The following is a 26,626-nucleotide window of genomic DNA, read 5'->3' as shown; positions in this document are numbered from 1 at the left end:
AGAACAGCAAAGAGAAGGTTTGTCGGCAAATAGAAAAGGCTTGTAGACAAAGTTTGGGGGTGGAAAGGCAGGTGATCGAGAATGAAAAGGATCAGTACCATGGTGGGGTGGGGGTAATGGTAATAAATAATAGAGATGTCCATAAAGATGGGGGCAAGCAGAAGGTAAGATGTTGGAAATCTCTGAAATGTATTTACTTTAATCCTAGGAGTATTGTAAGGAAGGTGGACGAGCTGAAAGTGCGGATAGACATTTGGCAGTATGAGGTGGTGGCGATTAATGAGACGTGGTTGTAGGAGGAATGTGACTGGCAGCTAAATATTTGGAATTTTGCTGCATTAGGTGATAGAATTTGAGTGGTAAGAGGGGGTGGTGTGGCAATGCTTGTCAGAGAAAACATTACAGCGGTACTGATACAAGATAGATTGGAGGGCTCGTCAAGGAAGGAGATATGAGTAGAATTAAAAAATGGAAAAGGAGAAGTTGCAATTATAGGAGTGTATTACAGACCCCCTAATGGGAGCGAGAAATAGAGGAGCAAATGTGTAAGGAAATGGCTGAGATTTCTAATAAGCTTAGGGTTGTGTTAGTGGGGGAATTTAATTTTCCTAATATAGATTGGGAAATGCATTCTGTGAAGGGGTTGGATGGATTAGAATTTGTAAAATGTGTGCAGGATAGATTTTGCAGCAATACGTTGAGGTACCCACTAGAGAAGGGGCAGTGTTGGATCTACTGTTGGAGAATGAGATGGGGCAGGTGACTGAGGTGTGTGTTGGGGAGCACTTCAGATCTAGTGATCATGGTACATTAGTTTCAATATAATTATGGAAAGGGATAGGTCTGGTCCAAAGATTAAGGTTTTTGAGTGGGGGAAAGCCAGATTTGATGAAATGAGAAAGGATTTGCAAGGAGGGGTTTGGGCTGATTTGTTTTATGGGAAGGAGGTAGAAAAAAGGTGAGATTTTAAGGGTGCAGAATTTTTGTGTTCCTGCAGAGCCAAAAGTTCGAGAGAGCCATGGTTTTCAAGGGAGATTAAAAAGTTGGTTTGAGATAAATGGAAGGCCTACATTAAATACAAGAAACAAGGTATAAACAATATGTTTGAAAATACATGGATTGTAAAAAGCTTAAGAAAGAAATTAGGATAGCAAACAGAAGGTACAAAGTGGCTATAGCAAACAGGGTGAAAGTAAATCCGAAGGGTTTTTACAAATAGGTAAATAGCAAGAGAGTGAAGGATAAAATTGGTCCCTTAGAGAATCAGAGTGGACAAATGTGTGCACATCTGAATGAGGTGGGGTGGGGAGAGATATTGAATGAGTTCTTCTCTTCGATATTCACTAGGGAAAAGGATACGGAATAGTGAAGCAAAAGAAGTGATTATGGAAAATGTATGGATTAGGAAAGAGGAGTTCTTGGAACTTTTGAGGCATATAAAGGTGGATAAGTCCCCGTGTCCTGACAGGATTTTCCCCAGGGCCTTGAGCGAAGTCAGGGAGGAAATAGTGGAGGCTCTGACAGTGAATTTTCAACAGTCACTAGAGGGCAGGCATGGTGCCGCAGCATTGACGTGTCGCAAACATGGTTCCTCTATTTAAAAGGGGCTCCAGGTGTAGGCCCAGCAAATATAGGCCAATAAGTTTGTCGTCGATGGTTGGTAAACTAATGGAAAGTATTCTTAAAGATGATATGTATAAGTAGCTAGAGAGGAAGGGACTGATTGGGGCACCCAACACGGGTTTGTGCGGGGAAGGTCATGTTTGACAAATCTTAGTGAATTTTTTTTGAGGAGGTGACTAGGAAGGTTGATGAGGGTAGAGCAGTAGATGTATATATGGATTTCGGTAAAGGCTTCGATAAGATTCCACATGGAAGGTTGGTAAGGAAGACTCAGGAGCTAAGTATTAATGTTGAGATAGTCAGATGGGTTCATTGGTGGCTAGAATGTAGATGCCAGAGAGTCATGGTGGATAACTGTCAGGATGGAGGCCTGTGACGAGCGGTGTACCTCAGGGATCAGTGTTGGGTCTTGTTGTTTGTTATTTACGTTAATGATTTGGATGATGGTGTGGTAAATAGGGGGAAGTTGTGGATAATGAAGATGGTTTTCAGGGTCTGCAGAAGGATTTGGACTGCTTAGAAGAGTGGGCTGAAAGATGGCAGATGGAGTTTAATACCAATAAGTGCTTCATTTTGAGGAAGAATAAACAAAACAGGACATCTGCAATGAAGGGAAGGACAGTGAAGAATGCAGAGAAACAGATCTTAGAATAATGGTTCATCATTCTTTGAAAGTGGTTTCTCATGTGGATAGGGTGATAAAGTAGGCTTTTTGTACACTGGCTTTTATAAATGAAAGCATGGAATAAAGGAGCTTGGAGGTGATGTAGAGACTGTTCAAGGCATTGGCAAGGCCAAATTTGGAATACTGTGTGCAGTTCTGGTCCCCAAATTATAGGAAGAATTTCAATAAGGTAGAGAGGGTTCAGAGAGGATTTACTAAAATGTTGCCTGGATTGCAGTATCTAGAATACAAAGAAAGATTGAGTAGATTGGGTTAGTGTAGAAGGTTGAGGGGGGATTTGATAGAGGTATATAAAATTATGAGGGGAATAGGCGCTTCCCCTTGAGGGTTGGTGAGATGAGAATGAGGGGTCATGAGGTAAGGGTTGGGGCAAAGGTTTATGTAACATGAGAGGGAGCTTCTTCACTCAGAGTGGTGGCTGAGTGGAATGACCTTCTGGCAGAGTGTTTGCAGCAGGGTCAATTTTGTAACTTAAGAGAAGGTTGGATAAGTGCAGTGGATATGAGGGGATTGGAGGGTTATGAGCAGGGAGCAGGCAGTTGGGACTAGAGATCACTTAAATCGGTGTGGTCTCGAGGGGCCGAGATGGCCTGTTTCCGTACTGTAATTGTTATATGGTTATATATGGATTAAATTGATGAGATTAAATTTCCAATTTAACACCAATTGAGGTACAGGATTAACCTACTACAGGGAGTTTAGTCCTGCCTGCCATTGAACAATTCTTGATCCACTCAGTCTTAACTGCTGTGAAGTGGTAGTAAACAGCTTTACGCAACTCCATTGCAGTAGATGCAAAGTATTGTTCTGCAATTCATTTTGACCCACCAACGATGAAAGACAGGAGGCAGTGACAAGTTCGAAATACAATGGGAGGAGATATCACCAGAGATCAATACAAGGATCAATAAGACAGTATGTCCCAGCTTACCAGCACTGGCAGCTGTTCAAACTTGACAGGTACATCAGCAAAAAGCACTAACCTAAGACACCAGCATTTTGACAAATTTATGCTTAGCCATCCTAGAGTGAAATACACAACTTTTTACAGAAACAAGAACAACTTTAGAGCATGGAGAATGGGAAGAATTGAATTTTTCCTGAATGGGTGCCAAGATGTACAAAATTTAAATTAAAAAAAAAATCAACATGGAAATTCTAAGTAATACAAGTGCTAAACAAGCTAGTGTTGAGCTAAAATCTTATGCTCAGTAACAAGGTCTTTACTCTGCAAGTGGAATATTTTTCTGCACCCCATTATCACAAACCATAATTTCCCAAAATTACTTGTACCACCACTACCTTAAAAGAAGGGTATAAAAAAAGGTGCTCTTTGGCTAGGATATCTGAAAATTTAATAGACCAAATTTCTTAAGTAGGGTACAATGCACTGATGCCATTAATAGCTAATACAGCACATTCACAGAACAAATTTACTTCTGTATCAATTCTGGTCCAAACTATTAATGGTTGACTTTTCAGTGAGACCTGCTGGTGACAAAATTCTTACATTTTCACAGCTCATAACACAAATTCCCATTTGCCAAGTCCCAACAGTTCCTCTGCAGCAGCCATTCTCAATAGGGGCCTCAGCAAAAAATTTTTTTTAATGTAGAAGTACAGAAGACTGCTTCAGAGGAAAGGGGGGCCCATAAACTTTGAGCGGTCCTAATGAGTTGTGAATGGCTGCTCTAAAGAATAATAGGAAAGTGCTATTTTCATCAAGGAGTCGAATGTCCTGTCACATTATACCCTTTTAAGGTAGTGGTGGTACAAGTAATTTTGGGAAATTATGGTTTGTGATAATGGGGTGCAGAAAAATATTCCACTTGCAGGGTAAAGACCTTGTTACCGAGCATAAGATTTTAGCTCAACACTATCTTGTTTAGCACTTGTATTACTTAGAATTTCCATTTTGATTAAAAAATTTTTTTTTTAAAATTTTGTACATCTTGGCACCCATTCTCCATGCTCTAATTAAATTTACCAAAAGGTATCTGCCTCATCACAAAAATCCATTTATACTTACGATCTTTTGGCCTGGAGTAGTACTTTCCAAATGCCTGATCTTTGGGGATTTCAGGATACAAATACTTCAGTGGATTTTCTGGAATATTTTCGGCTGCCATTACTTTATAATTGCGAATAATATCTGGGAATGTGACAGCTGACAATTGATGCTTTGTGTATGGCTCCACAGAGTGAAACTGAGGTTCAGCTAGGAAGATAAAATTTTTTTAAAAATTACCCAGGGGGTAGGCAAATGGGGCATTACCATCTTGTATATTTTAAGTACAGGAAAATGCTTAAAATTCTTTATAAACATCGAAGTTCAAAAATCCTCTGTACTCAACATGTTTAAATTTTGAAACCTTCACTTTATTACAGCATCGGCTTACTCCCAACTGTAGGTTCTTGAATTTAAAAAAAATCCAGATACTCAATGTAAATCTAGACATTAGTAAACATCTGGAAAGAATCAATTGTGTTAAAGATAGCAACGTGGTGGGTTTCATTCAGACACGGAGCCTTTTTTCACTAAAGGCAGAACTAGACGGTGCTGGATCATGACGTTGCTCTATCTACTCTGCCATCTGCAGGATAAATTGATAGGGTGATAGAAATTGGAAATTCAGCAGTTTAATATCCTAGTAAAACATGAAAATGGTTGAAGTAAAAACAGTATAAAGGACACTGCTTGACCTGCTGGGAAACCTACAGCTCACGATCCAAATTTATCCGGCTCAGTGCAAGGCTCTTTCTTCTTCCCCCACCACCCCTTTCTCCTTGGTGTGAGGTCCATCTTGGTGCATAACTCCCCTACTCTGGGACCCCCCACCCCCCCCCCCCCAGTGATGGTGTTTTTCTCTCTCCCATTGTCTGTGAGATCCTTCTCTGCATGACACCCCTCTCTACAGCATCACCTCTTTCTGTAATGCTCCTTCAACTTATTTGTGTGAGGGTCTCTCGATTTCTGTATGCAAAACTGTGTACACATTCGTGTGTATACACACACACCGCTGCGTTAGAGCCCCTTCCCTCTGTGTGACGTTCTCCCCCTCTTACTGCTGTCTGTTTTGAGGTTAGTTTTTTTTTGTTTTCATAATGACTGATTTTTTTTCTCCTTTTTGACGTATCTTTTTAATGACTAACTTGTGATTTCTGGTGTATTTCAAATTTGACGATGCCTTCCCTGACCTGAAATGCAACATCATATTTATTTCAGTGCATCCATTGATACACCTCGAATGGTAAAAGATGGCCTGCCCCGTCCTTGCCCAATATTCCACCTTTCAAGTGCATCCCATCAAAAGCAATGGATGGGTACAATTAATCACCAATGGACATGTAAATAATCAAAAAGTAAGCCTGGACTTTTCAAATTGAAGTGTGTTTCAACCTCCAGATTATATTTTGCTGTTTCTCCCTGAGTCTTTGAATTTTAAAAAAACTTGTCAAAAAAGGGCATTTTGTGGAAAAGATTCAAATGTCAGCAGGACTTTCCAAATGCAAAAGTGATGAAACCATCCTATAAAGTCAAACCTGTCACATTTTAAAACTATTTAAGGCATTGAAAAAAAAAACACAAAAATAATAATTGTGCATTTAAAGCTGTTCAAGTCAATTAAATGGTTAAAAATTTTTCCATTTTCTTTACACATTACCCCAGGAAGACTGTGGGGATTCAGTCACTGAACATATTTGAAGAGTAGAGCACAAGAACAGGCCCTTCTCTAGGCCGAACACGATGTCCAAATCAAACTAAAAGTTTTTTTTTAAAAAAGGCATACAGCACGATAACAGGCCCTTTCAGGGCATGAGCCTGTGCCTCTCCAAATACACTAATTAACCTATAATCCCCATATGTTTTTGAAGGGTGAGTGTAGACCCACATAGATACAAGAATGTACATACTCCTTACAGACAACACTGGATTCAAACCTGCATCGCTAGTGCTGTAATTGGGTTGTGGTAACCATGCTACCCTTTTCAGGCAAGTTCACCACCCAGCCAGGAGACTCCAGGTATTTATTATCTGAGTGTACATATACAAACCAAAAACAGAGTTTCTGTGGAGCACAGCCAGCACACACACACAGTGTTATAGAGGGAACTGGGCATTCGCAGGCCCTGCCCCCCCCACCCCCCCCCCTTCTTGACTGCTATTCTAGACATACAACACATACCTGTTCCTTCCATGAACGATAGACTTGTTGTCCTCCTTCTTCGTTCTAGCATTCACCCTCAATTATACAACATAAAATACAACATGGTGACCACCAAGGCCAGATATTGCAAAACCTTGTCACCATTTATTTTGATACATTGGCCACCCCTGCCATAGGAACCATTTTGCGTCGATACACCACTGCCCTATCAAGGTTACCCTAATGCCCCTCGCTTAGATTGGTTTTGAAGCCAAATCTGCAGCACACAATTATCATACATACCGTATATTTTGGCGTATAAGTTGAGTCATGAAACTCAAAAAAATGGGGATCAATTTGTACACCAGATATATTGAGGCGTTAAATTCAGATCAAACTCTAATCTGCGCTAATCTGGCGTTCATCGACCCTTGAAAAAAAACAAAAAACCCGACTGCGACAGATTTTCATTGAAAACAACAATTAGCACCCTTCAAAAATCACTATCATTGTCTGAAAACAACCACACATTTAGAATCCTTCAAAATCACTCTCCATATCATCATCTGAAGTAAAGGTGGCGGCAAGCATATCCATATTCTCACTGTTTAAACAATCATCATGTGTCTCAGACTGTATCTGATGAGACGGTTTCAACTTCATCGTCAGTGACCCAACAATAAATAATTTTCCGTGCCATCAATTGCACAAGAGATACCACACTTTTTAAATGATTTTATCAGTCTCCACTTTAACTTTGTCCCATACCTTGAGCACAAAGTAACAGCATATTAAGTGATGCATCATGCATTACCCCTCCTTTCGTAGATGACTCTTCTGCACTCTACATCAATGTATTCCATTCCTCGCGCACATGGTCTTTGAATGGCTTCTTCAAGCAGACAGAGGTTGCAATACATTTGTCAAACCACCCAAGATAACCGCCAAGTGTTATGTAGTGCTAATCTACTTATAGTGTTTTCAGTTAAGTGGCTACGAAACATATCTAAGACCAGCAAACTCCATTCTTTGTGTAAAACCCCTGGCTGCATGTTCCACACATTGCCTATCCATAGTTTTACATCATTTTCATCCATCCATCTTTTTTCATGAAAATGTACTAAAATACCTGCAGGGAATTTTATTTTCAGATTAATTTTGCATTTGAAGATCACCATGGGTCTTAGCTTTGTCCCATCAGCCACGCTTGATTACGCTACAGTAAACCTAGTCCTTTCTAGTTTGCACAGTTTAACACCTTTCCATTCCACTGTTCTATTGCCTATCATGTCAAAGTCCATGTTTCCGATATTTGCCAATGCAAGCTGGTGCTTCTGCCAGTTCAGTATAATAAACTGGTGAAAACTTACAACTTTATGATCAAGATCTTTTGGTAGTTTCTGTGCAATTTTTGTTTTTTCTTGGTGTAATACCAGATTTTTCCTATGAAACTATTGCACCAGCCTACTGTAGCCTCAAAATCAGAGGTCTGGGTGCAAGTTGGCCCACTGCAGTGTAAATGTTCTTATTTTATTAACAATTTTGCCTCTGTTCACATATCCATCCTGCAATATGATTTTCCAACTCTGGCCAACGAGTGATTCCTTTTCTCAAAGTACATTGCCTTTTAGGTATGTTTCTTAAAGTCTCTTCTTCCAATCTCTTACCAGCTTCTCATTCACATCAAGTTTTCTTGCAGCAGCCGAGTTGTTGGTTTTCTTGGCTATTTCTACCACTTTCAACTTAAAGGTTGCTTCATATTTTCCTCGTGTGCTGCATTGTTGTCAATGGATCCTCCAAGACAGCAAGCACCTCCAGCCAACATCCAGCAGATCAATCTGTGCAATCTATGGGGGTCGATGTATACGGCGGTTAACGGCCCATCTCAGGGATCATGAGCTTTGGTGGGGGGGGAGAGGGGCAGGGTTAGACTTATACTCCGGTCAATGGGGCACCTCAGGGAGCCAGAAAACTGGGGTTAACTTGTAAGCCACATATACGGTAAAACCCTTAAAATGAGGCTGAAGGTGGGGGGGTGGGGGTGGTCATCTTATACACTGAAATATGGTACATAAAAATAATAAAATAAATGTACAAATCTGGACTAATTTACGGTTTCATTTACAAGGCCACTCAAACTCACAGCCTACAGAAAGAACCTATTTCCCAGTCTGGATTTTGATCCTCTAGTACGATTAGTATTAAAGCACTACTATTGCATCTGTTTTCACCACTACTCCTGGCACCCAGCACTCTGTTTAAAAAAAAAATAGCCCTACACATCTCCCTTAAATTTCCCTCCCCTCTAAATGCACATCCTTTGAGTGATGCTTTTGTCCTGGGGAAAAGATTCTGCCTGTCTTCCCAGTTAATGCTTCTCATTATTTTATACACATCTGTTAGGTCACACCTCAGCTTCCTGCACTCCAGAGAAAACAACCTGTTTGTCCAATTGCTCCCCATAACCCATGCTCTCTAAATCAGACAATATTGTGCTCAACTTCTCCTGTACCCTTCAAAAGTCCCCACGTTCCTCCTGTAATGTGACCACAAGACATGCGAACATAGTCAATTCAGCCCATCAAGTCTGCCCTGCCATTTAATCATGAGTTGATCCATTTTCCCTTCTTAGCCCCACTGTCCATAACCTATCAATCTTTGCACAGCAATCCAATTGCAGCCCATAAAAATCTGCAACATTAAAAAAAAATCCCAAAAATGCAATGTCATTAAACCTATCACTCCAAATGTTTTGAAGTGTTCAGTATTATTAAACTACACAGAGTTTGCAGGATTGAATTTCTGACTGATAATAGATAAGTACCTTCAGAATTTAATTCACTCACCATTTGATGACGTTTCCACCCAGGTAAAAGTAATGGCACCTTCTCTGCTGCTCTCACTGAATCTCAGTAAAAAGGTGCCTGGCAACAAGTCCTTCAACAAGACCCGTTCCTTTTCCTTGCTCACAAATCCCATTATACACCTGAAAATTATCATTAAATTCGGTTCATATGTTTATTTTATGCTTTTTTTTTTAAAAGAAAGATATCATGGTCAAAACACTACTAGTTTACTATACATTAGTATTGTGCACAGTGTGGATACTCTTACCCATCATTCCAAAGAGGTAAAAGGTGCTTTTTAATCAATTCTAAAATTCCTTCAATCCAGAGCCAGAATGAGAAAGGTTTTTCATTCAGATTCTCCTTAAAGTAATAACAAAGTAATTAAATCTTAAAGTTTTTTATTTCTTATTTTTTATGTTACTAACTTTAAGGAGTGTTATCTGGTTACCTTGCAGAATCTTGACCATGGAACTGAATTCTCATTGAAACAATTATTTGGACCTAAGAGAGAGACATTGTTTTTTTAAAAAGTTCAACAATTTTCACCTTCAAGTACAACTCTGATTATCAGAAATCCCCATTTATCCAAAATTTTTCGGAGCTGAACTGACCTCACAGGTCGACATATAAAAAAAAAAAATCACCCAGCATGAAATTAAAATGATAATTGTCCTCCTTCCTAGTAAATCCCTTTCCTTCTCTTTCCATTTCTTCTTCAACTTCCCCCATTGACTTTTCTCTCCAACTCTGCCTTTCAGACTGCACGACGCTGTCTCCCAGCGGCAAGCGGTTGGAACAATCTCTTGTCCAAGGAGAGCAGCCTCCTGGGCAGGTCCGGGACCTTGGGCTTGGTGGCATCCCCTCCCTCCCTGGCACACCAGGTGCCAACTTCGAACCCTTCGCACACTGGACTCCCTGGTGTATTGTAAGCCGAGGGGAGGATTCAGAGTCCGGACTCAGGGGCAGGAGATCTAGTGACTGGAGAGACAGGAGCCTGCCAACTTGCCAGTGAGTGTTCCACCAGCCAGGGAAGCCTCCCCGGGGACCAGAAGTGGTTGGGTCATGTCAGGAATTGGCCAAGGCCAGCATTTTTTTGTAAGAATTAAACATTTTAATGCTTAAAAGGCCTTCCCTTGTTGTTTGTTCTTGTTTAAACATTGATGCAGGTGATTTTTTTTTTGTTGCTACTGGGCTGTTTTTAAAAAGTGACCAGTTCTTCAAAAGAAAAGTTCATCTTTGGATAATGGAAGATGTACTGTATTTGAAAATTTTTCATATTCTACCATCCACATGGGGTATATACAAGATGCATTAAATAAATCTTTATAGACCAAAACACTTAGCATTATAAACTACAGTTATTAATTCACGCAACTAAACATATTCAGTGTTAATCATTAAAAACTGAATAACACGTTCACAATATTCATGATTATCATAAATACAGTACTGAAAAATTAGTATTTGTGTATGGCCCAATCTTTCTATGCACCAAGGCCTGGGAGTTGATCTTTTTAAACCTTATACCAACAGGAAAATTGAATTTTTAAATATCTTTGAATATTAGACAGAGTATGATGAGGTTTCAAATAAGAAAGTATCCTTGTCAGTATTTGCTAACAACTGCAACAAAATGATTGACTCTAACTGGAGTTGAACAGTCTTAATTTCTTTCAGTGATGAGGTTCGAACATAAAAGAACCTTTAAAATGCATTATATTTAGAATCTGGATGGAAGAGGAATCCTCCAATTTAATGTGCTACAGGAGCATTCTAAGAGCACCCTAGCTATCTTCCAAGCTATTATTCAAATTAGGAGTGTGGTTAACTGCATACCTCCAACCAACTGACATGAATCACTATCCTTTTCTAATAAACACACTGCTTTTCCTCTCGTCTACTTTTAATTATTGTTCTTCAAGATCTTACCGAGCAACTTTTCTCCCAGCATGCCAAGTTGGTCACTGTTGAGGCCGCGCTTGGTGACAGAGGAGAACTGCCAACTCAATACTTCGGAGAGCTGACTCCATGTGGCAGCTGGGGGGTTGGAGAAAAAACCCAAGATCTGAGGAAGAAATTTTAAATAATTAATCATTCACCAAACTTGACAATTCTTAAATTGTTACACAATTCCCCAATAATTGATTTTAATATTCATGAAAGCAAATAGTTATTACTTCAACCATCATTCAATTAAAAAAAATGTATTAGCAGAGTTTTTCAAAACAGTTAACAATTCAGAGGACGATTTACTGGATGGAACAGGAGAGGGAGAAGGGATCTTAACTAAATAGTGTACATTAAAATTAAAGCACAAATCAGATTTCTGGAGACTGTAAAGCATCCAATATCCAAATTTCTATCAACTGCACAAAGTAAAAAGTGTCAAAATGAAAAGCAGCAAAATATTTAATTATTTGTTTTTTTCTATTGTGTAGGTGCACCTCGCCCAGTGTTAAACTGTTACATTGTGCATACGATTTTCTGTTGTACACTACTAACAAGCAAAGTTCTGCATGGTCAATACAAAGACAAACACGTATGCTCATGACTTAAAATCAACCTCCACAAAAATCGTCTCTCCGCAGAGCACTCCACCAATTAAAGCTAGTTGCACAGATGCTTACCTTAGACTCGCACACAAGCATGTTATACCACAAAATGGAAGCCCAACCATTGGGAAGTTGACTAACATTGGATATCACTACCAAGGGCAATGACGTTATCTGCAATAAGGAAAGAAAAGTACTCATTGTTTCCTAAAGTACAATTATACAAGTACTATTTGACCAAATATAATTGGTCAAAAAACACTGCAATAAAAAGACCTTCATGACAATATGGCCACAATACAGAGCACATTAAATTGGTGCCAGTCAAATCCTAGTTTTCTTCTCTTGCATTCTTCCCTAGTCTTGTTTTCAAATGCTGTAATCTTGTGCTCCACAACAAATCTGTAACACAACATTTAAAATGATAAAAAAAATCCACCTCTTCACATTGCAGCCATGGAACATGGTGATAGAGGAATTAAAATAAATAAATATATACAAGGTGGCAATCGAGCGGGTTGGTTTACCCTGGAAAGTTTTTGATGTTGCTGGACCAATACCCACAAGGAAAGTGGAAGAACTTTCTTTTCTAGCTAAATAAAGTTTTTCCTGTTAAATGTAGACTGTTTTAATTTTTTTTTAAGTTTAAACATACAGCATATTAACAGACCCTTTCGGCTCACAAGCCTGTGCTGCCCATGTACACCAAATTGACCAACAAACCCCAGGATGTTTTTGAATTGTGAGAAGAAACCCACGCAGACATGGGGAGAGCATACACACTCCTTACAGGCAGTGCAGAATTCGAACCCCAGTCACTGGTGCTCTAACAGCATTGCACTAACTGTTTATTTTAGTCCATTTCTATCAACCAATGTCCCAGTAAAAATCTCAGCTTGGTTTCACTGATATTCCATATACAAAAAGAAAAACCCTAAATGGGATTCTAATTTACAAGTTTGATTTTTTACAAAAAATTTTGTAACAAATTTCCACAAGCATAAATCTAATTTCTTGGGTTCTCTGTTCTATTAAAAGCATTTTGAGTGAAATGATTCCTCTCGTACTCCTGCTTTTGCACATTTTCCCTCACTTACATAAAGTCCCATGCTAAAGTACAATGTACCCCACTTAGATATTTTGTAGGACCTGCTTCCCCATGATTTGGACAATGTAAAGACACTAAATTCTGCTTTATCATAATTAGTTGAACCTTAGTCCATCACCTTTCAACACATCATACAGTAGAAGTCCACATTTTCATAATCGACTGCACTCCTCAGACCTCATCTCTGAAGAGAAAATAAATTCCAGACTGAGTATGTGCATGCTTGCATATGCTCCTTACCTCTAGATCAATTGGCAGGTTCTGGTGACAGAACTGTGTCTCAAAGCTGATGGAGTGAAGTTCTTCAGTTACAATGAGGGGCCCCTGGATACGTGTGGAAAAGAAATAGATGATGATTTTAAACAATGACAGAATTTACCAAAAGTATTATTGACAAGAGAATTTTGATGCAGAGAGCCACACAGCATTGAGCAGACCCTTCATCCTTACTGTCCATGCTGTTCAAATTGGCATGCTGTGCTAGTCCCATTTTCCTACATTTGATCTCTATTCCTTTCTCTTTTTAAAATATATTTATTTATTTTAATAAAGAACATGCAAACAAAAAAAGGTACAATTCAATAAGATAGTATGGAATTACACAAAGTAAACAAAACATATTGAATATCACTAACATACATAAATTGTCAATCATATCCATAATTCATATTCTAAATAGCATATTCCTTTCAAACCATTCCTATCCACCTTTCAAATACTGTAAATGTAGCTTACTCTGTATCTGGAACAAGCTGTCAGAGAATTCAGTAGAAACGTTGCCTCTCAGGTCCCTCCTGAACCTATCATTCCCCTCCCACCTATGCCCTCTAGTTCTACAAGTGCCTACTCTGGGGAAAATGGCTGAACACTTTATCCATGACCCCCATGACTTTGTGTACTTCTATAATGCTCCAGGTGAAAAGTCCCCGACTGTCCGACCTCTCCAAATAGCTATAGTCCCAGCAAATCTTGGTGAACCTCCTCACTATCCCTTCTAGCTTACTGGGGTGTAATGAAAAAAAAACTAAAAAAGTCTATTCTACAACAATAGGCAAGTATTGAAGTAGGTGGAAGATATATGGGTTGAAGTTATATTTGGCAGCACCCCACAATCTGGCACTTACTTCTGTTGTTCTGCTTCCTGTATTTTTCTGTTCCTTCAATTGCTGCAAGATAGAAAAAAAAACCATATTGTTTTTAAAAAAAAAAAAATAGACACTGTTCAGTTCATTCTGTTGCAAGATGGATACCAGAACCTTTCTGCTTTTCAACATAGTTACTCACCAGATGCCGGAATTCAGCAGCCAAACTCCCATTCGTTGACTCCTCCATGTTCATCACTTTTGTATTAGTTCCTAGGATATTGAATTTCCTAAAACTACTGGTATACAAATAAAAGCAAACATAAAAAGGTAAAATGTGTTTTCATTGCAAAGTGTCATTACAATGGGTGCAGAAATCAACATACGTACGACTACTTACCCTTTTACAGAACTTTTTTCAGTGACATCTCTGAAAATAAAGAAAAGAAAACTTAATCACATTTTAAGAAATAAAAGCAAGAGCACAGATTTTGGCATCTTGTGCCTGTTCCATCATGCAATATCATGGCAGCAATTTACTGCCCTTCTCACCTATCTCAATTCTCAGATGCATGAAAATTTAATCAGACCTTCTTGAATATGCTTAGTGACTGAGCATCCATTGTGAACCCTTTGGGCACAGAAAATTTCTTCTCAGTTCAGGTCCAGAATTGCTGGCTATTTATTTTAGGTTTGGGGCAAATGACCCTAGCTTAAAATACCCAACCCAGGGGAAAATATCATCCCTGCATTTGTATGCTTCAGATGAGATCACATGCATTCTTCTAATCTTAAGACCATAGGGCCACTCTGCTCAAATGTTCTCAGACAATAAACCACCATCCTAGAAATTACTTTGGCAAATATTGATTGCAATCCTTCTATCCAGTTATCACTTTCAATCAAGTGACCAGACCTGCACACAACATTCTTACCACAATCTCACCAGAGACTTTACAATGGCACTAAGAAATCTCATTTCTTATATTCATGTTCTTTTGCAATACAAAAGTTAGCATATCATTTAATTGTCATAACTCCACATTAACCAAAGAGGTGTACAAGGGCAGACAAATCCCTGTGAATGCCAACATCTTTCTCATTTTTACTGAAGTAAAGCACATATACTCCACTTGCCCAGTCCTCAACAAAATACATCCCCTGAATGCTTCGTAGAGTCCTCACATCAACTCAGTTTCATTTCAAATTTGGATACATTAAACTCAAACTCTCCAAAATTATGGAGATTGTGAGCAACTGCAGCCCCAAAATCAATCTCTGTGCACACCAAAAAGTACCTTATTTATTCCTACAGTTTTATCCAAACCCAAATCGGAAATAACATGAAGGCTCCAAATTTCCCTAATTCTATGAGTGCCAATTTTGTTTAATATCATTATTCCAAAATCCCAAATACATAGCAACTGGTTCCTGCTTTCTCCAACTTCAAAAACAAAAGCTACCAAGTTGGTCAAACATAAATTTTACTTTGATAATATGCTGTTAGTTATGCCCAAGATTATTATTTTTCTGTGCTTATTACTACAATCTTAATAAATTACAATTGAAAATAGTGAATTTGTAAATACAAGCAGAGTCCTCCAAAACTTGTTTGAAAGACTGTTCAATTTATGATATCCCTGCTGAAACAAGGCACATCATTGAAGAATAGATCATCTCACTAAATTTTAAATTTTAACAAATTAGCACAGTAGGAGCTCATTCCAGCCTTTCAAATCCATGCCATCCCAATCCATGCCACCCCAGGTCTTACTGGGTGGGAGGAAACTGGAGCACTTCACTATGAACATCTATGAAATACGTGAAAATGCAACTACTTACTTGTCAAACGATGCTTTTACACGGAGCTGATAATTTAATTCTGATAGTCTTACAAGGAGTCTGTATTAACATAGTGGGGATAAAAGATGCAAATTAAAAACACAATACAGATATAGGAAACCAAGTCTGTGTGATTAAATTAGTTTATATGACTCATCAGTATAGTTTTGTTTTTTCCTAATTTTTACCACTTGCATGTTTAATGTCCAAAATTTAATTTGGAGAGTCATAAAACCATTTTCCAATGAAACATACAGATTGTAAGGACATAATCTAGGTTCCACTAGATAATGGACCACAAATGTGTAAAGGAAGGCTCCTAATTCATTCTCACTAACAAAAACATGCAGGAACAGCATTTTATTTTAAAACAACCCCAATTCGCTGCTATTTGAACAGTTTAAATGTTCACATAATGTTAATAGTACATTCAAAGTATAGAAAGAGTGATCGTAAAAATTCTAGATTTAAAAAGGTTCCTTTGCTTTCAACCAGTTTCTCTGCTTTCACCACCTAAATGCATAGCAAATACTGTTTAGCTGATGTTGCCACTAATTTCTCAAAAAAAAAAATTATATTCATATAGCAACTCTAACAGTATATTTCCAAATAATTCAAACAAGGCACCAAGCCACATAAACCAACACCAGTGCAGGGGACAAAAATCCTTGATCAAAAGGCAAGTTTTAAAAAGGCATTTATAAAAGAAGGAAACATGGTTTAGAAACAGAAGTCAAGAGTTTCAGAGCCTTGGAGCCTTTTCAAGTTGGAGCATTGCCATTAACATGGAGTCGTTAAAATTAATGAACATCGGAAAAACTGTAGTCACGGGGACAGAAGAAACAACCAATTCAGCACCAAAGCTAGAAAGTGAGAAACCACTGGGAGTTTGCTGGGTGTGACTGGAGAGATTTAGAGTGGAATCGGGGAAGTCAGCACTTAATACAATGATAGAAAATTGCTTTTTTAAAAAGCAAATAACTTTTGTTTTAATGTTAGTAATAAAACCACATCTGCCATTCTTCTGGGAAACTCAGGTAATTTTCACAAGATAATTGTTATGATCAAAAGAGTTGGTGTTAGTTGAGGCAAAGAAAAGAGATAAACATAAAACAGAAGAAAACTCACCTTAATTTAACAGTGAATTGAACTCCAGTTTTTAGGACCATGGGTCTCTGTGGATGAGTAGGCATGCAAGGCTGCCTCTCCACCACAAACGAACTAAAGTACAGAGAAAATTAATTTCATGTTATTAAGTTCAAATAACAAACTTTTCAAAAAACAAAACTGCAATATGACCTGTTAGCATAGACTGGGGTGAAGTTTGTAGAATGCAGTAAATGTATAGAGGTTACTGAATGGATGGTCTGAAAAGGAACACTGATTGGCATGTGGGAAAAAAAATCAGCTTTGGAAAAAAAACTGCTCCATGACCATAGTCAACAGGCATAAAATTGTCTATGGTTACGTGCAAAATGACTCAAAGTTGATAGCTTTTTCTTTTGTAACATCTTACAAGATTTCCTTCTCAGTTTTGTCCAACATCAGGACACAGGGAAACAAATTTTATATGTAAAATTGAGAGATTTTCCTAGTTTGATCATGTCAAGCTCTACCTGGAATTGTTACCTTTTAATAAGAGTGATGAACAAATCATTGTTTCTGTCCTCCAGGAATTGCTTCTTTTGAGTAATTGGATCACCTTCATATGAATATTTTTGCTCCAATTCTTCCAGTTTCTTTAATTGTTGCCGAACCTGCTGCAAACTCTCAGCAAGCAATGTAAACCTGAAAGCAACAACCATCACTAGTGAGCAGAGTTGATTTCCAACAGCCCTCGATCAAACCTTTTTGTAGAAATCGTGGATCAAGCATTGTTTCAGAATATTGAACAAATCACTAGGGATGCAACCAGAGTTCGCAAATCTCCTTTGCTGGTAGTTTAGATGCCATTGAACTGTCAGCAGTCCCACTCAAACTCCAGCTCTTCAAAAATAAGTACCATATATCCCGTTGTATAGGTCGATCCTCGAAATTTAAAATGTTCACCTTTAAAAATAAAAATATTTTTTAAAAAAATTGGGTCGTGCTTATACAAAGGATCTAACTTTGACGTCCCAAGTCGCAACACCACACCATCTTACTGCTGGCTCCAATGCAATCTCATGCATGCCCCGTTAGTTAAAAGGCTCCTCTCTGTGGGGTCCAACTACCCGATCCGATTGCTGTCGGCTCTATACAGGCTTTAAATGGCCTGTTACAGGAACCGACAGTGGTTTATTTTCAAATATCCACATAAAATTTAAACCTTTAAATTATCATTTGTTATTGAAATATTGTGATTTTCTTTTAACAGCATCCATTGATCAGGGTAAATGGCAGATTTGGGGGAGTCCTCTATTCAAAGAGTTATTGCTCAAAAACAACATTTTGGGTGTAAATTCCAAGTCATCCTATACAGCGGTATATACAGTACACGAAGGGAGGTAATCCACACCAGAAATCTCAACGTTAATTGCCTCATCACAATAGATCCAGCATGACACACTTCTATTGTACAATCAGGAACCATTTTTAAAAGTAAGGCTATTTTACCAAATTTACTATTTGAAACAGACATTACAAGAGGCACAAATCAAGTCCATATCAAGCTCCAACACTACTTGAAGAATTTCCAGGATATTCTTTGAGAAGAAATTCAGGAATGTCAATTGCACATAATAAAAGCATAAAATTCTGGAAATATTCAACTGGCTGGACAGCTGATCAATTTCCAGCATTTTTAATTTCAGGACTTGCAATGTTTACAAAATTTTGCTTTTCAATTAACATTTGAATACATGTTCCATTCTCGTTTAATTTTCAATGTTATACATTTACATGCTTCTTGCAAATGCTGGAAGGACAAGCAGTTCAATTCATTTCCTGGAAGGTTAGGCATTTGCAATAATCAAATCTCCACAAAATCGTTGAAGTAGCTCACCAGTGCTGTAGCTGATCAAGACAGGTGTTTGGTGGTCCTCCAATGCATGCAATCTGCTGTCTCCGCTTCCATTCCACCAACTCTTCATTGATCAAAAGGCCTTCAATTTGTTCCACTTCATTCAGTAGACAGGCAGTTTCATTGATTACTTCCTGGAGAGAAAAAAAATTCATGCAATTTAAAGTGCGAGTGGACTATTTTAACATTTTTTCCCAAAAAGACATGGATATAAATTTTAAAAATTCTCAACAATTAATGTTTGATAGTTTTTGAAAACTCATCAGTGGAGAGAGCCTCACAAGAAAATCTGTTTTTGAAGGTCAAGGAGATTTTCACCTCATTCCATAGATGCTGCTTAACCTACCTGATACTTTTTTTGGAAAAAGGTTTGCTTTTCAAGTGATCTCATCTAGCTGGCTGTTGCAAGAAGTACTTTGACCTTCGTGCAGTGGTGAACATATCCTGTCAGCACCTACATGTTGCCTTAGCTAACCAAAACTCATGGAAAAGTTAAAACTACTAATGATACTAGAATTACACATGTATCTTCCAGAATTGTTTTGCTGGCAATGATGTAAACTCCCCAACCACCCTCCACCACCACCACCACCACCACCCTGCTCAGCGATAAATGCGGCAAATTTTAAAGCAGAGGAAAATCTCAATTGAGAATCTCTCCACTTAGGTGAACATTTTCTGTGTCAATGAAATAATGTAATCAAAAACTTCATTACTAAATGTGATGTAACAGATTTACTTCATGGCTCATAGCGGAAATATTTCCAGCTTCTGCATTTACTGTGTGGATGTTTATAGCAATGTCAAACATGATGCAACACGCATCTTGACATTATTTGAGCAAAAATGCATCATTGAGCAAAGCCCACAAAACTCATGCAGACTACTCATACAGGAGAGGGCTTTCATATCAAGAAAGCAGGGAACCAGTTTAACAGGTCTAGATCTTGGAAGGTGACTGCTTTGATCCTCCAACAGGAAGGCTCACTGGAAGTATTTAACTGAGTTTTAATCCTTCCATCTCCTTGCTGTCTGAACAGGTCTAAAATGCCAGTTACCAACCGGACTCGGCAACTGCAGTCCTGACTCAACTATTCAAGTCTTGATTCTTGCTTTCCTGACAGAATGCCCCGCCTACTCTATCTTTTCACTGGCCCACCTGCAGCCAATTCTTGTTCCTCTGCCAACTCAACATCGTGCAGTGAATGGAAGAAAGCCTTTATCCATGTTTTTTTTTTAAACTGCAAGGCTGAATATATTGGGCGTACTACTATAGGTTTAACATTCAGTAGAAATTTGCTACAGGGAGACGGACGAAACTATAATGATGTGAATCAAGGAAATCTGCAGATGCTATAATTGCAGTAAAAACACTGAAATAATGGAGGAAATCAGCAGGTTTCGCAGCACCCATAGGAGTAAAGGTATATACTTGTTTTGAAACCCAAGATCAATTTCCAGCCCTCTGCATTTACATACCACCTCCTGCATTTCACGGCCATTTTGTTGCTGAATATAAATGAACTACCAATTCATTCATGACAGTATATTACCATTTAGCTAACTAGCCTGGGTAATGGCTGAAAACACATTTGCCTAGAGAGAGGTTCAGTTGCTTCTTGGGTTCCAAATTTAGAAGTAATTTTTTTTTTATAAACAAAACATACATTTAATAGAATAAATAACAAAGCACTGGGAATAACCAGGGCTTACCTTTCTCTTCAGATCTAATTTTAGCATCATATTGTGAAGAAGGACCTTTTCTTGTTTAATCTCATTTTGAGCTAATCCATTCACTTCATGCTCTGCCAAAAAAAACAAATAGATTATAGACAACAATAAAAAGTGTCATTTCAAAGTAAATTATTTCACCAGCAATTTTTGACAAACAATTAAACCATAATTACTTGCCTCGACTGTGCAAAGTTTTCGATCGGAAATCAAATTCATCCTGAAGGTCTTCAAGAGATTTTATTTCTTGCTCAATCACCTATAATTATAAAAATGTAAGAAATTCACTTTTATGCTGTCTTTCAAATCCTCAGGATGATTCCAAATGCTTCATAGCCAAAAGTTACTGCTGTACAGGAAAAAAAATCAGGTAGCCAATTCATGAGCAGGACACCAAAGCAGAAAAATGATCAATATGCAGAATCTTCTCTACACAAAGACCCCATTTTATGCACCAGTTCTGTATGACCACAGGCATCAGTCAAAATAACTAATGCAAAAATGTGAAATGTTTAATAACGCAACATTTCCTCTGAACTCCGATACATCATTGTAGCAATATCTTTGTCATTAAGTTCATGTTTATTTGTCATCCAATTGTACAAGTACAACTCAACAAAACAGCATTCTACACCCCTATGTGGAAAATTTGCATACACACATAGATTTAACATATATACAAACAGTACATAAATATATAAATATTAAATCAATATTACTGTGAAATAAATAGCAGTTACCAAGCAATTTTAGGAGTTCAGCAGTCTCACTACCTGTGGAAAGAAACGGTTTCTTAGCCTGGTGGTTATTAAGCCATTAAATGGATCACTGACCATCTTATTACCGAGTCTTAACAGATAGTTTGGAAAGTGATTGAAAACTTGTCAAAAAATGTCTATAATTGGTACTTTATATTGCTGACAAGAGAATTTATAAGAAAGTAACAAAGACCAAATGGAACAAAAAAAATTTGGTAAAACCATTTTCACAGTAACAAAAAAAGGCCAAAGAGCCATATTAATGAAAAAATATTTCACCATTTAAAAAAAAAAATAAACTGGATGGAATTAATTACAAAATCCATCAATATGTTGAAGTAATTACAACACGAAACATACATTGATAAATTATCATAGTGCAGGAGTTTTAAAACATAGGATTGAAAAGGAAAAGCAAAATTCTCCAAGGGATGGATTTTAGTGATCTGGTGTGCAAGTCTCCAAGCCAGCAGTAGCATCTCAGGATTTATTTTTGGCAAAAACTGCATTCGACTCCCAATTACCCAAAGGCTCGGTTCAAATCTCTCCCTGTCCCAAGCTGTTTCTTTAGCCTCTTTTACACAGCACATGAAAACCAGGTTTTATCCACCCTTTCAGCACCATGAAAGCATCAAAGGCTGATTGGGGTGGGGGGGGGGGGGGGGGGTCTAGACTTACCTGGCTTAGATCCACCAAGGTAGGTAGTCCAGTGGTGGAGCATAATGATCTCACAGAGCCAGTTTTTTTTTTGGATGTGTGTGAACAAGCAAGCCGGCTTCCAGAGACTGGTCATGAATACGGCAATAACATAGCTTTTCAGTGTAAAACGGGCCTAAACTTTCTTTTTTTCTTTACTCCTCAGAGAAATGGTGGGGTGGGAGGGGGAAATGAGATTGTATCCAATGCAATGTGCTGGGACCAGTGAGCAAATGTTTCACCAAAGATATTGTGAAACTTCATGTACATTTTTCAAAACTGGTACAATTCTCACTGCCCAACATCTCCAATCCAGTTAATGTACACATTTTATGAGGAATTTAATGCACTTTTTAAAAAAAATGCGTGACAAATAATAACTCTTGCTAATTAAAATCTACCCATAAACAAAAGGTGTACCAATTGCTTTCACTTTGTTACATTTGGCTACTAATTGCATTCATTGTACTCTGCTTCCAAGTTTCAGTTTGCCAGCTTCAATGAAACAGAATTTTCACACCATGTATATTGCTACAATGGCAGGCTTCTTGCTGGTGAAAGAGGTCCTCATCTTTATTACTTCAACAGTCTTGTGGTCTTAAAATATTGAACCACAATCATGTGCCAATCATTGCCATTCAAACACAAGCAACAAAAAGGAGCAGAATTTCCAAGAGAAAAGCAGGAAAGGGAAAATGGGGATTTCAAAGAGGCAAATGAAATTTTTAGAAATTTTGTCCCATTAGCATTTTTTTTAAACTTTATTTAAGATTTTATAACATGAATAACATATAGGATTACATTAAAAAGAATTAAGAATAAGATAATAAAATTACAGTACAATATCAGTAATCTAAATAAACTATACCCTCCCCAATAATTATTACACATTAATAACCTACTCAAATTAGTCTAATCCCCCATTCCCCCAAAATAAAGAGTGAAGAATTAATAGTTAATAATATGTGAGAAAAAACCCCACTTACAAAAAAAAACAAAAACATAACCGAATAAAATGCTAACAAAAAGTAATTAATACTAAGATATCAGACTTAAAAAAACATATTTAAATCAAACTTAAATGCATATATTTAACAAACGGAGTTAAGATTAAATATATATTTAACTCAAACTTAATATAAAAAATTAGTAAAGTTAGCAACATTATCTATCAAAAATTCTTAAACAATAATCAATTCTTAAAAAAAAATTGTAGCATGAAAAAAAAACTTTCTCTATAGAGATAAACCTTCACCAAATATCAACTAACTTCACATCTATCATCATATTAGTCACATAAACCATTCATCAGCATTTTTGAATAAAAACATTTACATTACCCAGTCAATTATGCAGACAATTAACTTGGGTATGTGCTAATCAATACTTTTGACACCCCATCTTAGACCAAGCTTCAGAAGCGTACTCAAAAAGTGGATTCTTAAAAGAAACAAACTTCTACTTGACCTTGTATTCTACAGTGTAATATTGAAGACTGTCTTCACCTCTGGTCAAATTAGAATAATGGGATAATGATGGTGCTGTTTACATACCTGAACACTGCTCTTTACAGTCTTCACTTGCTGATCTAGTTGCTTCTGCTTGTCCAGAATTACACCATTCTGAAGAGGACCAACATGATTCTACAAATTAAAACAAGATGCAGAAGCAAAATCTTTAAGTGATATTTTAGTACTACTGTTCCTTCTGCAATCCTGGGAGAGGAAGAGGTTTGTAATCTTTGGTTATTGCTGTATTTTTGTTGAAGAAATTCTTTCACCAGAACCATATAGAATTTACTCCCAACAAGAAGTGATTTGTAAAAGTACATGCTCAGAATAAATTTGAAACATCAATACCCGAGAGAGTGGTGCAATGTTAGATTTAACACTTTTTCCACACTGATCTAGAACATTTAGATCTAATTAGTAGGATGCAAAAATAAGCAGGCTCATGTCGTTAGTGAGGATTTATGCCCTTTTGACAAACTCAGCATACAAGTTGGTGGGGTATATACACTACAATTGAAATAAGGTTTATCCACAGAAACTATGGTTTCAGAATGAGGAAGGATTAAAAAAAAACTTTTACTCACCAAGCCACAATATGGATTTTTAAAAATTTGGTCAGTAACTACCCAAGATAAATGATCTCATGAACTTCTAATGTTCATATTCTGAGTTACACTATTCTAACCTCTACAGTCCAGTGGTTCCCAACCTTTTTCTTCCAACTCACATACCACTTTAAGTATTCTCTATGTCACTGGTGCTCTGTGATTAGTAAGGATTTGCTTAAGGTGGTATGTGAGTGGGAAGGGAAGGTTGAGAACCATTGCTCTAAACCCAAATGTTACTAAAATATTTTGCTTGAGAAAAATTGTCATTGGCCCATTTCCTTTGGAGTTATGAAACCGTGCACATAACAAGTCAATAAGGCACGATTAAAACAGTGGTTTTCACATTTATTTCTTTCCACCCACATCCCACCTTAAGCAATTCCTTACTAATCACAAAGCACCTATGGCTTAGGGAATACTTAGTGGTATGTGAGTTGGAAGAAAAAGGTTGGGAACCACTGCTCTACACTAATTGAACTGACAATTGTGAGAGCTGTGTCCATTCCATGTGCATTCATAAAAAGATATTACTGAAGCAGTACAAAAATTATTCATTTTGTGTGTCAGGTTTGTCAGAAAGGTTTCCTTTATACATGGTAGCGACCTTCTTAGGAAAGACTACACAGAATGTTGATGAAACTGTTCTTTCAACCTGTAAAGTGCTGACTTCCACATTCACTTGTGAAATCACTGCTCCTTACAGGCCAATACCATCTAACTACCTGAGCAGGGAAAGAGGATTTGATTTCTCCTACTGGCTAGGAATATGTATTTTGCCCCCTGCAGGTTTCCTCTTCTGCACTTATCAGTAAATGAAAAAGATTCTTGGAACATCTAACTGAAAAACAAAATTAAACAACACATTCAGACTCAATCTTTTTTTTTTGCTTTTCCTTTGTCACAAATCAAAAGTGAAAGATGTGGGAAATCACATGAAACTTTTGTAATAAAAGATGAAAGTGTATTCAAAATATTTAAGTATTATAAATTTTTGAAAATAAAACAGAAATGCATTTTAATTAAAAGTACCTTTTCATCTTTCAATGCATGTTCTAAGATTTTCTTTTCTTCATTTAGATGTTTTGATATGGTAAGTGCCATATGAATGGGTTCTTCTTGGAAGAAAACCTGATGAGAGATGCATCATACACAATAAAAAATGGATACACACCTACAGACATAAAACACATACAAATGCTACATATATAATATATAGATATATTTTATATACACACACACATTATATATATATAATATTTATATATATATAATATATGTATATATATAATATATATAATATATATATAATATTTATATATATATAATATATAATATATATAATATATATATAATATATATATATAATATATAATATATATATAATATATATATAATATATGTGTGTGTGTGTGTGTGTGTGTACACACATACATATATACAAACACGCATAAATAAAGATAAATAAATATTAATAATAAAATAGTCTCAGAGGTTTAGTGTGAGCAGTGCCCGAGGGAAGAAGCTGTTTCTCAGCCTGGTGGTTCTGGCTCGGATACTCCTGTATCTCTCTCCTGGTGGGAGGAGCTGAAAAATGCTGTGTGTGGAGTGGAAGAGGACTTCAACTATTTTGCGAACCCTCTTCAGACAACGAATCAGGTAGATCACAGCAATGGTTGGGGGGCAGGGGGGGTGGGGGAAAGGGAAACACTAGTGATCCTTTCTGCTGCTCTTATGGTCCTAAAGTTCGATTTCTAATCCAATACCCTTCAGCAACCATACCACACTGTAATACAGCTGGCCAGAACACTCTTGATAGAGCTCCTGTAGATGGCTGGTAGCCTCCCACTTCCATCTTCTCAGGAAGTGCAGTTGCTGTTGCACCTTCCTGACAAGTGAGATGTTTTGTGTCCAGGATACATCACTACTTAAGTGGACTCCAAGGAACTTGGTGCTCTTACTCTCGCCACTAATGAGCTATCAACATGTAGTGATGGGTTGTTGACCCTAGTCCTCCTGCAGTCCAAAACTGTCCTGTCCACATTGAGATTCAGGTTGTTATTCTTGCACCAAGATTTTCCACCTCTTTTCCTTAGTAGGGCACATTGTTGCTGCCAATGAGGCCAAGAACTAACATTTCATCTGCAAACTTGATCACACCGTTGGAGCTGGAGCCGGCAATGCAGTCGTGGGTGAGTAGCATGAATAGAAAGAAGCAGGCTGACCATGTAGCCCTGAGGTGCACCGGTGCTCAGCGTAATGATGCTAACCCAGACAGACTGGTCTTTCTGTTAGAAAGATTAGAAACCGACCAGTTAGAGAGAGGGGAGTCATCCCAGCCTGGACAGCTTCTCCACCAGCCTCTGGGGTATGATTGTATTAAAGGCTGAACTGATATTGATGAACAGCAGTTTGGTTTATGAAGGGTCTTTCTC

The 26,626-nt window shown here is 37.6% G+C and overlaps 1 protein-coding gene across 6 annotated transcripts in view; it reads right to left on the bottom strand.

The window, feature by feature from the left end:
- Window positions 1-26,626, bottom strand: part of LOC138761832 (signal transducer and activator of transcription 1-alpha/beta-like) — a 66,760-nt gene that overhangs the window by 14,342 nt on the left and 25,792 nt on the right. For 5 of the 6 annotated variants that reach the window (XM_069934640.1, XM_069934635.1, XM_069934636.1 and 2 more), the window contains 18 exons: window positions 25,224-25,322; window positions 23,629-23,718; window positions 20,802-20,880; window positions 20,604-20,695; window positions 18,873-19,024; window positions 17,519-17,677; window positions 17,018-17,110; window positions 15,890-15,949; window positions 14,448-14,477; window positions 14,250-14,346; window positions 14,090-14,131; window positions 13,206-13,289; window positions 11,933-12,031; window positions 11,235-11,370; window positions 9,754-9,806; window positions 9,571-9,665; window positions 9,303-9,442; window positions 4,338-4,526 (listed from right to left, as the gene is read on the bottom strand). In XM_069934640.1, coding sequence (XP_069790741.1) covers window positions 4,338-4,526; window positions 9,303-9,442; window positions 9,571-9,665; window positions 9,754-9,806; window positions 11,235-11,370; window positions 11,933-12,031; window positions 13,206-13,289; window positions 14,090-14,131; window positions 14,250-14,346; window positions 14,448-14,477; window positions 15,890-15,949; window positions 17,018-17,110; window positions 17,519-17,677; window positions 18,873-19,024; window positions 20,604-20,695; window positions 20,802-20,880; window positions 23,629-23,718; window positions 25,224-25,322 — 1,789 coding nt within the window. The remainder of the gene's footprint in view (window positions 1-4,337; window positions 4,527-9,302; window positions 9,443-9,570; window positions 9,666-9,753; window positions 9,807-11,234; window positions 11,371-11,932; window positions 12,032-13,205; window positions 13,290-14,089; window positions 14,132-14,249; window positions 14,347-14,447; window positions 14,478-15,889; window positions 15,950-17,017; window positions 17,111-17,518; window positions 17,678-18,872; window positions 19,025-20,603; window positions 20,696-20,801; window positions 20,881-23,628; window positions 23,719-25,223; window positions 25,323-26,626) is intronic. The other variant, XM_069934641.1, reaches the window with a different exon arrangement.

The sequence above is a fragment of the Narcine bancroftii genome, chromosome 4, assembly GCF_036971445.1.
Source record: "Narcine bancroftii isolate sNarBan1 chromosome 4, sNarBan1.hap1, whole genome shotgun sequence".
NCBI lineage: Eukaryota > Metazoa > Chordata > Chondrichthyes > Torpediniformes > Narcinidae > Narcine > Narcine bancroftii.
This window is presented reverse-complemented; position numbering and strand designations above follow the sequence as displayed.